At 41.9% G+C, this 14,796-nt stretch overlaps 1 protein-coding gene across 4 annotated transcripts in view; it reads right to left on the bottom strand.

The window, feature by feature from the left end:
• Positions 1–14,796, bottom strand: part of CCDC93 (coiled-coil domain containing 93) — a 92,834-nt gene that overhangs the window by 29,927 nt on the left and 48,111 nt on the right. For all 4 annotated transcript variants that reach the window (XM_043576598.1, XM_043576596.1, XM_043576597.1 and 1 more), the window contains one exon: positions 4,768–4,884. In XM_043576598.1, the coding sequence (XP_043432533.1) occupies positions 4,768–4,884 (117 nt within the window). The remainder of the gene's footprint in view (positions 1–4,767; positions 4,885–14,796) is intronic.

The raw sequence follows: 14,796 nt of genomic DNA, 5'->3' as shown, positions 1-14,796 counted from the left end.
AGGGGAAGTGGCAGAAAATGATATCGGGCTCTTTGGCTGTTACCTGAGTACATATTAACAATGAGAAATTTTATTCTGAGTCTCAATGACTGCTTCAAAATAACGTGCCCCGTCCTTGAACCTGTAAGCAACCTATTAACAGTTATGTTGCCTTCAGAATCATGACTCCTAAATCATGCTTCTAGTCTCCATGACTGATGGATAGTTACACTTCCACGAGGCCTATCAAGAAGCCAACTCAAGCAGCGAGCAAAAGTGATAAAGGAGGGAAGCAGGTGGGCTTTGGCTTCTCCCTTTTCAAAGGAGCCATCTGTGCAATGAGAACTTCCATTGGCCTGGTTGTATAACTGGTAGAGAAGAGTATTTCTGGAGAAAGTTTTTCTCTTGAAACACTAGTGGTTGAACTCTTGAAGCTCTTTTGTAGCTCCAGGAAGGGCTCCTGGCATTTCCCACCTGCCTCACCCACCTTGCTGCCCACCTCTCAACCATGTGCCTGACCAGCTGCCATTTGACATTTACCTCATGCTCCGCTCACATGAGGTGTGTGGGAGGAGACGATGAACATGGAACAGTCCCTGCACTCAAGGAGCTGGACCAGGAAACTGGGGATTAGAGTATGAGAATAGCTGGGGCAGGGCCAGACCTGGGGGAGGCCCAAGGAAAGAGCCTGGCTCACGGGGAGTCTAAGGAAGGCATCACAACAAAGACTCAAGCAGGCTGGGTCTTGGCAGAGATGTAGCTTTCTAATTAGAGAAGACTCATCTCTCCTCTTTAACTGATTTCATAAGAGGTCTTTTCATCTGCTCATCTGACCATCTTTTCTCAAACAGGATGTCCCAGTAGCTTAGCTGAGCTCTTCATCTCACTGGAATCCTTCATGATTCTCCTACCCCTATTTTCTTCTTCATCATTAAACCCTAGACTCACCTCTAAATTCAGCAGCTGGCTACCACTCCATTTCTGGGTTCCTCTTTCCTTCCTCAGTCTCAGGTTTCTTCTCAGTTACGTACTAGCTGCGTCCCAGCTCTATGCCTCTGCAGCGCACTCCCTTGTACCCAGAGAGGCTCTTTATTCCTTCTCTTGCTTTTGCCCCTCCTCCCATTGGTCTATTGGGCTAGAACCCTCCCCAGGGTTATCATCAAGGCCACGAGAGTATATCTGGGTTGCCTTCCACCTGCATGACCTTGGATGAGGAGTTCTTGGATTTAAGGAGTTTGGATTCTCTCATATACTACTGGTGGAAATATAAACTGGCAAAATAACTGGTGAATAATTTGATGGCTTCTAGCAAAATAAAAAATGCATATATTTTTTGACCCAGCAATTCTACTTCCTAAAATCTATCTTACAGGAATACTTACATATTTGCACAAAGATGACTGTACAAAGAGATACATAAATTTGCAGTGGAAAGGGGGAACCTGAAACAATCTACATACCCATGAATGGGGGCAGGTACAATAAATTATATTACACATGCGCTACATCACACTATGCAGTCAATTAGAAAGAATGAGGTATATTTATATAGTCAAAGTTTTGGTTTCACCATTAGAAAGATGTGTGATCACAGGCCGAACTACCTCACTTCTCTGTATTTGTTTCCTTATTTGTAAAATGAGGAAAATAATAGTACCCCTTCCACAAGGATGTTGTGTGAGAAGAATGAATGAGTTTGAAAAGCACTTTGTAAGTACTCAGTAAAAAAGTCCTTCTTAGCCATTATCACTACTGACGGAGAGACATCTGTCTTAGAATAAATGAAAAATGAACTGAATATTGTAGTCAGACAACCCGTTCTCCCCAGGTAAATGGGCATATACAAGTGTTTGCAAAGGTCTCAAAAACAGTGGCCTTTTCAAAGAGTAGAGGGGACTGTCATATTTTGGAGGAGGGCGGACCTTCATTTCATGATATAGTTCCATACTATTTGGTTTATTTACAGTGAGCTTGTACTATACCTGTAATTTTTAAAAGTGGTTAAAGCTATTAAAAACGGATAGGGACAAAAAATGTGTATAGCAGACCTTCACACACAGGCGTGTGGAGTATATGGTCTCTCATTACGACTCGCTGTTCAGTGCTCACCAAGAAGTGAGTGAAGGCCGGGTGAGGTGGCCAGGGAGGCAGTCCAGGAGGGTGACAGAGGAAGGAGCTGGGGCTGCTGCTCCAGAGACCTGGATTCTCACACAAGAGGCTTGCTGCCGACGCTGTGACTTCTGGTGGACAGAATCAGAGACTACTAGGAGGTGAAGGAACTCTGCAGACCAGCAAGTCCAGAGGTGGACAACTTTTTGCAGAAGGGCAAATCTAGATAGAGCAACCTTTTGTCAAAGAGCAAAGTCAAATTTAAACTTTGGCAACAATGTTTGTTTGTTTGTTTATTTGTTATTTATTTATTTTGATAGGACATTCCAAATTAAAATGGGTGTAGCAAATTATCTAGAAATGAAAAAGGCATATTATTATAGCTCAAAACATTTTGAGAAAAAATGTTTATGAAAGTGTTGATGTTGGTTTTCAATCTTTACATTCATTTCTATACTTATCTGAGAAGGTTTCTAATCTTTTATTCCTTATGTCTGCATAAGGCTTTGGTTCATATAAGTGCATTCCTGTTTATATTTTCATTTCATCCTTGGAACTCTCTCTCTTTTTATCATCTGAGACCCCTAACTCATACGTGATAAGTGACCTTGGCAAATATTTCCCTCCATCATTTTCCTTGTCCAGCTGACTAGCTACGTGGCTAGGGACTACTGTACGTGCTGGTCATCATTAAGAGCACTACTTGCAGTAATAATTATCGCTGTCCTTTACAGAGCCTGCCACATACGGGCAGTGTGCCTGAAAAATAACAGGTGCATGGTACCCATAGGTTCTGGACCAACTGCAAAACAGACCCGAGTCAGCGAGGACTGCCCCTTCAGCTGAGTATGCTCCGGGACTGCCACTGCAATGACACTTAGCACCCCTTCTCCCCAAGTTTAGATGGGAGAGAAAAAGCAAACATTCGTGCTGAGATACTCTGACTCATGGGGTCTGCGGTATCTTCAAAACGATCTCCCTCTTGAGGGTAAAGACATTATGATAAAGAAGCATCATCCCTAATTCAGGCTTATCTTGATTCTGTGATGAGTTCTTTTTGAACCGATCACTTTCAGGTTCTTATCATAATGGCAAGGGTCAGGAGTAGAGAGGATACTCTCTGAGCTATGAGTTAAAATGTCTCAATAATAAAACAGAAATCAAATCACAATCTTTGTATCCTTGTTTGCTTATTATCCAAGGCATTTTGGCAAAACCAACCTACTGTTTGTTCAGCTATGGTAGAACAAATTCTAACAGAACAAATTCAAACAAAAAATGATCGAGCAAGCCCATTTGATGTATTAATATCTTTTGAATACGTGAGACTTGAAAGGATAAAAAATGTACAAGTTCAAAATGCCAAATGGCACCCATTTTTGGAAATCAATTATTATAGGAACTACTGGTGAACGGTTCTTTACGAAGCTGTATTCATTCCCATAATCTTCTGCTACACGTGCTTTTCTAATTAATTAAAGCGTACTGCCAATGCAACTGAAGCCTGTAACAACTTTTTATCCTCTATTGATTGTTCCTGAGTCAAACTCTACTTTCTAGAATGAATATGTGAAGGTCTTTCCAAAATAGTCCCATCCATCACAAAGTATACAGAATACCATGTCCTAAAGCTCCCTTGAAAATAAACCTGTTTCCTCCATTTCCCCTACCTCATCAAAGCCATCAACAGCTCATGCCTGGACTACTGGATCAGCAACCTAACAGTCAGTCCAATGAACTCATGCTCCCACAACAAATAGAATGGTCTCTGAAACATGCAAAGCTGATAATGCCACTCCCTTCCTTAAACCTTCCAATGGCTTCCACTCACCTTATCATGCCCTGGGAAGTCCTGTCTGATCAGCTTCTGCTAACTAACTGCCCCACTTAAGACTCTCCAGCCACAAAACAGAAACTGGCCAGGACCCTTCCTCTTCCAGGTCCTAGCTCGTGTTGTTCCATAAATTCCCAGTCAAGCCCCCACCTACTTCCCATGCAGCCTTACAGCCCAGCAAACACCTATTCATCTTTTCAGTAGGAGTCCTCTGTGACTGAGGCTAGGTCAAGTCTCCCTGTCTTATCGCTCTAGAAGTCTCCTTCAAGCACTTATCACAGCTGTAATTAAATGGTGTTGTATGTGTGATGTATTTGTTTAGAATATGTTCCCTCATTGCTATCTTAAGATCCTTAAAAGCAGGGATAACTTGTTCTTCATTCATCCCCACGGCCTAGCAGAGTAGTGCTCAGTTAACATTTGTGAGCCAATAAATGCTCTTCTTGTCATGTGACCTTCTTCCAGAACAGACGTTGGCAAACTTTTCAGTTCGGGTCAGAGGATAAATATTTTAAGCTTTATGAACCACATCTGGAAAAGGCCAGAATGTAAACTATCTTGGGCTTTCTGGGACACGTGATCTCTGCAGCAACTACTCAGTTCTGCCCCTGGAGCTTGAAAGTGGGCACAGAAAGTATGTAAATAGATGTGCATGTATTCCTATAAAACCTGACTTACAAACACAGGTGGCAGCTGAACTGGCCTAAGGGCTGTAGTAGGCTAATTCCTATTCTAGAACTTCTATTCTAACATGAAGATCTTCACTCCCTCCCCAGTTTCTCCCTTCTTGAAGAATAGCTTCATTTTACTTGAATGTAATTATATAAAAAAAAAAAGCCACCAACCTCTTCCAGATGTTTGGTCTTCTGCAGAATCTGCTTGTTCAAGGAAATGACTTTCCGACGATGTAGCTGGGAGGTTCCTAATTTTTCTGGACTTTCTTCTGCTGACAACTCAGACTGCTGTGGGAAACACGGAGGGCAAGTCCAAAGATTTAGTTAGCCCATCTCAGTTTATGTGAGACGGATCCATCCCTGCTCACCCTGGGAAGAGCACTACGAGCAGCCTGTCAAAACCAAGCCAGGGCAGCCATGGGGTCCCAGGCAAAACCCCGGTCCAGAGAAGACTCTGACACAATGATCAGGTTCCTCACCAACAGAGTCTGCATTCCTGGCAGAGGAGCAGCATGTGCAGAAGCACGGGAATACATAACTGTGGTTATGTTGGTATCATGTAGGTCATATAGGCAACAGGGCACCATCAAAAGGTTTTAAATAGAGGAATAACACAGTCATACCAATATCTTCATGAGACTACAATGGAGTTATCAAGAATGGCAAACTGATTCACTTTCACTTTCACTGAAGTATTATAAGTATATGGTCAATACTGTTTGCAAGTATTTATAATGAAAAGCCACAGCCTATCAACTTACTTCTCTCCATCCTATGGATCCACTCCCTTTCTATTCTTTTGGTGTTCACAGAGGATAAATTTGAAAGGGATGAAAGTTGGTGAGGGGCCAGCAGGAGATTCCTAAAATTGTATGTGAGGAGGGAAGGGAGAAAACGGTTGTGCAGGAAGTAGAGACCTGTCAGGACTCGAAGTGGGTAAGGGAGAGATTTCTGGGTGAACGCAGCAACGGCACTGAGAAACCACACAGGGGAGGAGGCAGCTGGGTAGAGACACTGAATACAACCAGCAGCCTCACCACAGTGAGAAGCCTTAGGACAAACAAATTAAAAGGTTGATCCTGTTGCAACAGGAGTCCTTCCCATACTTTGTAGATAATCATAAAAAGCTTAGATAAGCTTTATTAAACAAATGCCCATTTCAACCACATTTCCTTCTTTACTGGAAGTATGCCAGTTCCAAACTAAGCAGTGACTTTAAGCCCAAGTGCAACACAACTACTTGGGTATTTGATTTTCTCTGCATGTTTTCACAGTGATCATAAGCTTGAAAGTCTGGAAGATTTGCCCACAGGGAAAAGAGACGGGGAAGTGAGGAGGAGGAGAAATTGGACGGAACAGTCACCATTTATTTTGGTTAAGGACTTCCCTGAATAATTCAGCAGCACTACTAACAGATGATGAGTTTTTGCCGCTTAACGGTTCCGGAGGTGGGGAACAACCAGCAGGATATGGCTGCGTAAAACAGTAAGGAATATCCATCACTTTCCATCTCGTGGGCTGGTGGGCCATAAAAGAAATAGAAAAACTAAGCACTCAGTAATGCAACATATCTAGCCTTGAAACCAGGGATTTTAAAAAAATGTCAACTAACATACTCTTGCTTATTTGGATCTCTGGGAATTAGAGTTAACTTTAAAATAAAAAAATTTTTTTTTTTACTTACTTTTGAGAGAGAGAGAGAAAGAGAATGGGGGAGGGGCAGAGAGAGGGGGAGACACAGAATCTGAAGCAGGCTCCACACTCTGGGCTGTTAGCACAGAGCCTGATGTGGGGCTCGAACCCATGGACCACAAGAGCATGACCTGGGCCAAACTTGGAGGCTTAAGGATGCTTAAACCACCCAGGCGCCCCTAGAGTTAACCTGCAAATACAACTAATTTGGTCACATCAAGAGATTCGCAACCTATAGTCTAGAGACGGGGAACTGTTTCTGAAAATTATCTGAGTATAAAAAATGGGGGAGGAGGAAGGACGACTCCCTCTCAATTTTCAAATCAAATCATTTGTCAGAAACGGATTTATTATGAACCAATTATATCTCCTCTACACTGATAAACAATGTTATTTATTTGGCCACTTTTGTTTGCTATATATATTTAATAGCTTTTTTTTTTCATAGTTAATTTTCAGATTTGGGTTTTACCACCCAACTTAGATTCCTTGACACTGATTTCCAGCATGTCTCTGGCATATCCTGAGAGCTTTTAACTCTACTAGTAGAATTACATAAGCCTTCTAGCTAATGATTTATTGGTATTTGAAACAGAATGGATTCCCTGTCCCCTGGAACTACCCCACAGGTATGTCCCCATGTTTGATATCAGGATTATCTGGAGTATTCTGACCTCCTCCAGTGGCCTATGCAGGCAGGCTCCAGGGGATCAGTGTCTCACTTATCCCCCAGACTTCTTCCAGTCTGCAGGGGCGAGCACATATTCATTCAGGGCTGTTCTGCACCTTGGCATGGCTTGGATGGTGTTTCCAACTTTTAGCAAGTTTTCCTGCTGATGAACTGCTTTTATGGCTAAGGTCCTAAGGTAATGAAAAGTGTATCTCCAACCTGGCTTCTTCACCCTCTTACCTGTGTACCTGCATACGTACAGCTTTGTTTTAAAATCAAGACCTTTGGGGCGCCTGGGTGGCGCAGTCGGTTAAGCGTCCGACTTCAACCAGGTCACGATCTCGCGGTCCATGAGTTCGAGCCCCGCGTCAGGTTCTGGGCTGATGGCTCGGAGCCTGGAGCCTGTTTCCGATTCTGTGTCTCCCTCTCTCTCTGCCCCTCCCCCGTTCATGCTCTGTCTCTCTCTGTCCCAAAAAAATAAACATTGAAAAAAAAAAAATTAAAAAAAAAAAAATCAAGACCTTTGACTTCACTTTAGAGAAGGCTTCTTGCAGGAAAACCAGTGGCTACCTCGATATCTGGAAAGATATCTAGGCTGGTTTATTATCTCTTTCTCTATTTTACAATCTTTCTACCTAGATTTATTTTACTATTTTATTTCATTTGAGAGAGAGAGAGGCAGAGGGAGAGGGGGAAGGGGAGAGGGAGAGGGAAAGGGAGAGGGAGAGGGAGAGGGAGAGGGGGAAGGAGAGAGAGAGGGAGAGAGGGAGAGAGGGAGAGAGGGAGAGAGGGAGAGAGGGAGAGAGAGAGAGAGAGAGAGAGAGAGAGAGAGAGAATCTTAAGCAGGCTCCATGCTCAGCATAGCTTGACCCCACGACCCTGGGATCATGACCTGAGCTGAAATCAAGAGTTGCACACTCAACTGACTGAGACACCCAAGTGCCCCTTTCTATCTAGATTTAAATTTTTAGCCACATGGCCTGACTCTCCCAGGGGTCGTCAAGGTCAATGTCTTTTTCACAATAATACTAAAATGTCATCTTGTTCATTCTCATTCTCATGATTATACTGTGAAGTTTCTCAGATGTTACATGTCATGTAGTATTATTGCTTTGATGTTAGTATGTAATGCATTTATTACTATTATTTGTAAATGCATTAATATGTGAGCTATTGAGACCTCAGTAGTTTTTAAGAGTTCTTAAAGGGTCCTGAAACTGAAAGTTTTGAGAACCACTACTTTAATCTAAGGGGCCTGGCCCACTTGGGAATCCTGTATTGGTCCCAATCACTAATTGGGGCCACCTTATTAGCAATGAGCTCCAATCAGTGGAGTGGGCCCACCTATAACTTATATAACCTAGAGAGAGGAAAGTTCCTTCTGATTCCACCAGGTGCAGCCCCTTAAATTTGAATCTTCAAAGCATTAATGTACATTAATATCAGGATATTATATGCCAATTCCATATCTGACATTTCTCCATCCCAATTAAAATGGGTAATATATGCACATGGCTCAGAGCACATATGAACCGTGGGTCCCTCCGTTTGCCTTTGAGTCTAGTGATGGTGCTATGCAAAGTGCTTTGTTTAATGGGAAGTTATTTTTGTGCAGATATAATCATTTATTCTTAAGCTGAATTAAAGAGTCTTAACCTAGTCAATGGAAAGCCTATTTTTTAAACATATTTTTTTTAAATTTTTTTTCAACGTTTATTTATTTTTGGGACAGAGAGAGACAGAGCATGAACGGGGGAGGGGCAGAGAGAGAGGGAGACACAGAATCGGAAACAGGCTCCAGGCTCTGAGCCATCAGCCCAGAGCCTGACGCGGGGCTCGAACTCACGGACCGCGAGATCGTGACCTGGCTGAAGTTGGACGCTTAACCGACTGCGCCACCCAGGTGCCCCTAAACATATTTTTTATTAAGCAATCTGGAGACTGATAAAGGCAGAAGCAGTTCTTTACAGCATTATGGCCCATGTGGCATTCTGGTCACTGAGAGTCACAGTGAGAAGGAAACTGAAGATGACGACGTTGGATCTGGAAGGATGAGACAAAGTTGGACCGATGGAGAGGAAACTTTATAGTAAATATTTCACAGAAAAAATTAAATCCTTGGGGCATCTTAACTGATTTCTACTTGAAAAGTGCAATATCTCTCAAAGAATGCCAATCATCTACAAATATTCCATTTGTGTTTACACTGGAGGGAGGACTAAAGAACCAATCTAATTTTGTTCAACAATTTCAGATTAAGAACGTGCTTTTAAAACCACAGTGTGGATTAAGATGACTTCTAGTACAGATTCAATGTTTTCTAATAAATGATAGATATTCATAACTTCCACTCTTAGGGGAACAAGATTTAAATGTCATTCAATAATATTAGTCTGGTTCAAAATAGTAAATTCCTAAGAGAAACAAAAAATGATTACTTTAGCTAAAACTATATACTTTTATAATGAAAGAGACCCCAAAGGTTATCTACATACAAACCTTCTTCCTAAAATAGAAATCTCTCCTATGTTACCTCCTTCCCCTACTAAAATATGGCCACAAAGCTGTCAGCAATAAAGATCCCTATCTCATGATATAGTTCTCTATACTGAAGAGATGGGCTTCAGTTTCTGGCACGTTGATGAACCCTTCTACTGAGGACAAGTAAACAGATAATATAAAATACTTAATTTTTTAATCTTTTAAAAAAGCTATGAGCTAGCAAGAATGTAAGAAACCTGTCAAGCCGAAAGTTAGTGAAAGTGGAACTCTAGGAAGGTATGTATACCCACTGCAGTTGGCTGTTTTCTTGAAAGTATTTGTCAACACCAGGTGAACTCAAACTTTGATTTTTACACTTCAATAATTGCTTTGCATAAACCTTGAAATAGGTGAAAGAAGAAAGAAAAGTCTGCAGCCAGATTTTTGTGACAGATTGGCCCTTATGCAGTGTGTGTCTAAATCCACACACTACCTGTATGGTCCAAAAAACCCTCAAGTCAAGACTATGTTTTTTTTTTTTTTAATTTTTTTAATGTTTTATTTATTTTTGAGGCAGAAAGCGACAGAGCATGAGCAGGGAAGGGGGAGAGAGAGAGAGGGAGACACAGAATCCAAAGCAGGCTCCAGGCTCTGAGCTGTCAGCACAGAGCCTGATGCGGGGCTCGAACTCACAAACTGTGAGATCATGACCTGAGCCGAAGTCGGACACTTAACTGACGGAGCCACCCAGGCGCCCCAAGACTATGTATACAATGGACTTGGGCTGGGGTGTCTCCGGGTGCTTGCCAATACAAAAAGGCAAATCTCCTCTGAAAGAATAGAGATTCAACTCTAGGCTTCAAAGAATTTCTGTAGGTAAATTTGCAAGGAATATGAACTCACAATCAAAATTTGAAAGCACGTACAAAACACAAGCAAAAATCCAGCAGAAAACAGACAGAATCAGATCTGCAGAGACACAAACACATACATGTCCATTCTTCCCTGAAGCAACAGAGATTAAGTGTAATCACTCTTTCGCATAGTAGTTAGATTTACTGACAAGGAAGTCTCCATCGCTCCTTCCTCTCCCCTTCCTGTAATGGTGCGTCAATACCCTTCCCCATCTTGGCTACGGTCCTCTAGACATTCTCCAGCTTACAAGTGACCTTTTCACTGGAGTCTGAGCGCTGCAGATGGGATGGGACTATTCGCTCATCCCCCTCTGCTTCTATTAATAAGACTAGATATGTAGATTCTTTTCAGTATTTCTGACTCCCACTAATGAAATTGCGTGAATTTCAAAGACCCATATTCATGTAACACTGCTGAGTCTAACGCACAGTTCTGGGTTGCAGGGCAGGCAGTATCTGCCTGGAATGCGCTTAGCATCTAGTATGCATGAGCAGAATCTTATACCTCTCACTTTTATCCCCATGAACTACTGTCAGGTCGCCTGATCCTGAATTGGTATGACTGATTTTGCTGAAATTCAATCAAAGTTCACATTTATCCTCTTTAAAAAATGAATTTGTTTGGGCTCATCATTTCAACCTAAGGTAGTTTTGAATGTTGATTCTATTCTCCAGAGTGCTAGCCATCTCTTCTTTTCTAGCTTTCAATGATGTTCAAATCTGACAAAACAAATTCTATGCTTTATCCAAATTGATACAGATCCTGAGACTGTGGGCTGCACTGTGCAGCTTGAGACCATCCTACTAGGTCAACAATTCATTAGCTGATACCATTTTTTTCTTCTTTAGTTGCTGTTAGTTACTATCTATTGCTTTAAGTCATGCAGATTTCAGGAGACTGTGGAACACTTTAGAAATCCCATATATTTAACATTATTCTTTCCGGATTCACAGGATTCCTTAATCTCCAGATTCTGATTACCGTTCTAAATCTCTCCATCCCAACTTCCTTTGCTTAGTTGAAGTAACCTTCACTCAGACCCTGTTATGTATGAGGCACAGTGGTAGGCACCGGGGACATGGAAAAAGACACAGACCTTACCCCTGGACCTTCACAGTCCAGTCAGGTAAAGCCTTATCCACAAATAAAGGGGTTATCCTCCACATACTCCTCAAGTCTAAATTGTGCCACAGAGGAAGAGAGTTTTGAAAGCTCTTCTTGTTCCTTCTTCTCCCTCCCTTCCATTTTTTCTTCCACAAACGTTCATGAAAACCCTATTACGTTAGGCACTGGGGATATTCAATGAGCCCAGCCATCACTTACAACAGACATCCTAGTCCTGGGAGGCAGGTAGAGACAAGCAACACAGGGCACTGTCAGCAGCGCTAGGAAGGAAACTACAAGGAACTGATCCACGCAACATTTCAGAAGAGTCTGTCTTAGGAGGGAAAGTCACCCTGAATGGCCCCTGGGCGAGTCTCGGCAGAATCTTGTCAGAGTCACTTGTCAGCCTCCACTGAGCATTTATTATGTGTTAGGCAACTGAGATACAGGGATCAAAGATGAAATCTTGCCCCTCCAGAAGTTTACAGATGTAGGATGTGATTTGTCAAACACTCGTGACCTTGTGTGAAGAAATGGAGTCCAGAAGGAAGGGGTATAAAAATCCACCCCTAGAAAAAACCTCTTTTTTCTGTCTGTGGTCACAGCAGGAGCTTCCCAAGAGGGCAGGCAACTCTTTCCTTATACCATACTTGTTCCCTAACTCTACATGCCAGTGTTGCTAGAAGATGGTAAAAAATGCTGTTCTGTGGAGGGGCCAGATGACGGGATTAGAAACATTTGAATCTACACTTACCAGAAACCACGGTAGTTCTAGTTCAGGCCTGACTCTTCAACAAGTAGTCAGGGTCGCCTGGTTGCTAAGGTCCCCATGACCTGCTAATCTTGGCAAGGCCCCTGGGGCGTGCTATCTTTCCTCAGTCCCCAGCCCCCTTAGTCTATTCTTTTCCATTTTGTCTCAACTGGGTATAGTTTTAAAAAGTCATTCATTCTGTCTATTTATTACCAGGAAAAAAAGTTCAGTATCAACTATACCAACAACCAATTTGCTTCGAGCGTGTACTGATGTTTCAAATGGCAACACAAACCAAGCAACAACTGGCATCCACTTGAGATCACCAGGCTATATTCTTCTGCAATTTCTCTCTTTATGGGTTGGTTGACTGCTACCTAGGAGCTTCTCAAGGCAGCATCCACATCTTCTCATAACTCTGTCCTTGCCTCCATACCTGACACTGCCGGGGACACAGTACGTGCACAACAGGTGTTTGCTGCAAGAAGAGATCATCCCATGTAGGGGCTCAATTCTGTCAGTTCTCGGCAGAAAAGAAATCAAGCTGAAGACTTAAAATATCCCCCAAATGATACCACTTTTCTTTGTAAATGTTTTAAAAAGCTAAGTGGAATAGCACTAACTGAAAATATAAAACCAGCGTAGAGAAATTACAACATGAAGGCAGCTACCTCAACAAGGCAGATGACATATTAACAATGGGTTCTTCTGGGTCAATCCCATCCAATTTAGTTAGACAAATTCTCTGCAGTCCTACCGGGAGCGAAGGCTTAGGAGGCGCCGGCCACTGCGTGTGCCCAGCATCCTTTGGTTCATAACAGTTCCTGTGGGGATTCACAATCACCATTCTTCTTCATTCCAGACAGCTGCCAATCAAGGCCAGAACCATGTCGAACAGAGGTCATCCTTAGGACTTTACACACAGAAGTGCGGTGGGTGTGAGAAGACTGACAGTCTGTGGTGAAGCCACCAGGTGACAATGCAGAGAGAGACAGAGTGAAACAAAGGCAGAAAGATGAGACAAGGCTGTTTGAGTCTCTAGGAGCCCTGCATTCATGGACCTCCCAGTTATGACAGCTGATAAATGCTCCCTTTTGTTTATACCATTCTGGACACAGTTCCTATCACTTGCAAACAAAAGGCTCCCACACAGCGTACTGTCCAGGTTAGTGAGTGGCAGAACTTAAGAGACAAGTTTTCTTTGCTTGTTACATCACAAGTGGCATAAAAATTATCACGGTAGACAAAACTCAAATGGGAAGAAATAGAAAATTCGAACAAACCCACAACTAGTGAAGAAATTGAATCAGTTATCAAAAGTCTCCCAACAAATAAGAGTCCTGGGCCAGATGGCTTCCCAGGAGAATTCTACCAGACATTTAAAGCAGAGTTAATATCTATTCTTCTCAAGCTGTTCCACAAAATAGAAATGGAAGGAAAACTACTGGACTCATTCTATGAAGCCAGCGTCACCTTGATTCCTAAACCAGACAGAGACCCCACAAAAAAGGAGAACTATAGGCCAATATCCCTGATGAACATGGATGCAAAAATTCTCAACAAGATACTAGCAAATCAAATTCAACAGCATATAAAAAGAATTATTCACCATGATCAAGTGGGATTCATTCCTTGGCTGTAGGACTGGTTCAATATTTGCAAATCAATCAACGTGGTACATAAGAACCATATGATCCTGTCAATGGATGCAGAAAAAGCATTTGACAAAATACAACATCCTTTCTTAATAAAAAAAACCCTCAAGAAAGTCAGGATAGAAGGAACATACATAAACATCATAAAAGCCATATATGAAAAGCCCACAGCTAATATCATCCTCAATGGGGAAAAACTGAGAGTTTCCCCCTTAAGGTCAGGAACTCGACAGGGATGTCCACTCTCACTGCTGTTGTTTAACATAGTGTTGGAAGTCCTAGCATCAGCAGACAACAAAATGAAATAAAAGGCATCAAAATTGGCAAAGAAGAAGTCAAACTTTCACTTCTTGCAGATGACATGATCCTACATGGAAAACCCAAAAGACTCCACCAAAAGACTGCTAGAACTGATACATGAATTCAGCAAAGTCTCAGGGTACAAAATCAATGTGCAGAAATAGGTTGCATTTTTATACACCAATAATGAAAGAACAGAAAGAGAAATAAAGAAACTGATCCCATTTACAATTACACCAAGAACCATAAAATACCTAGGAATAAACCTAACCAAAGATGTAAAAGATCTATATGCTGAAAACTATAGAAAGCTTATGAAGGAAATTGAAGAAGACACAAAGAAAAGGAAAAACATTCCAAGCTCATGGATTGGAAGAATAAACATTGTTAAAATGTCAATACTACCCAAAGCAATCTAAACATTCACTGCAATCCCAATAAAAATTGCACTGGCATTCCTCTCAAAGCTAGAACAAACAATCCTCAAATTTGTATGGAACCACAAAAAGACCCTGAAGAGCCAAAGTAATATTGAAGAAGAAAACCAAAGCGGGAAGCATCACAATCCCAGACTTTAGCCTCTACAGAGCTGTAATCATCAAGACAGTATGGTATTGGCACAAAAACAGATG

This window comes from Prionailurus bengalensis, chromosome C1 (genome assembly GCF_016509475.1).
Source record: "Prionailurus bengalensis isolate Pbe53 chromosome C1, Fcat_Pben_1.1_paternal_pri, whole genome shotgun sequence".
Lineage (NCBI taxonomy): Eukaryota > Metazoa > Chordata > Mammalia > Carnivora > Felidae > Prionailurus > Prionailurus bengalensis.
The sequence above is the reverse complement of the archived record's forward strand: the minus strand, read 5'-3'. Positions and strand labels throughout refer to the sequence as shown.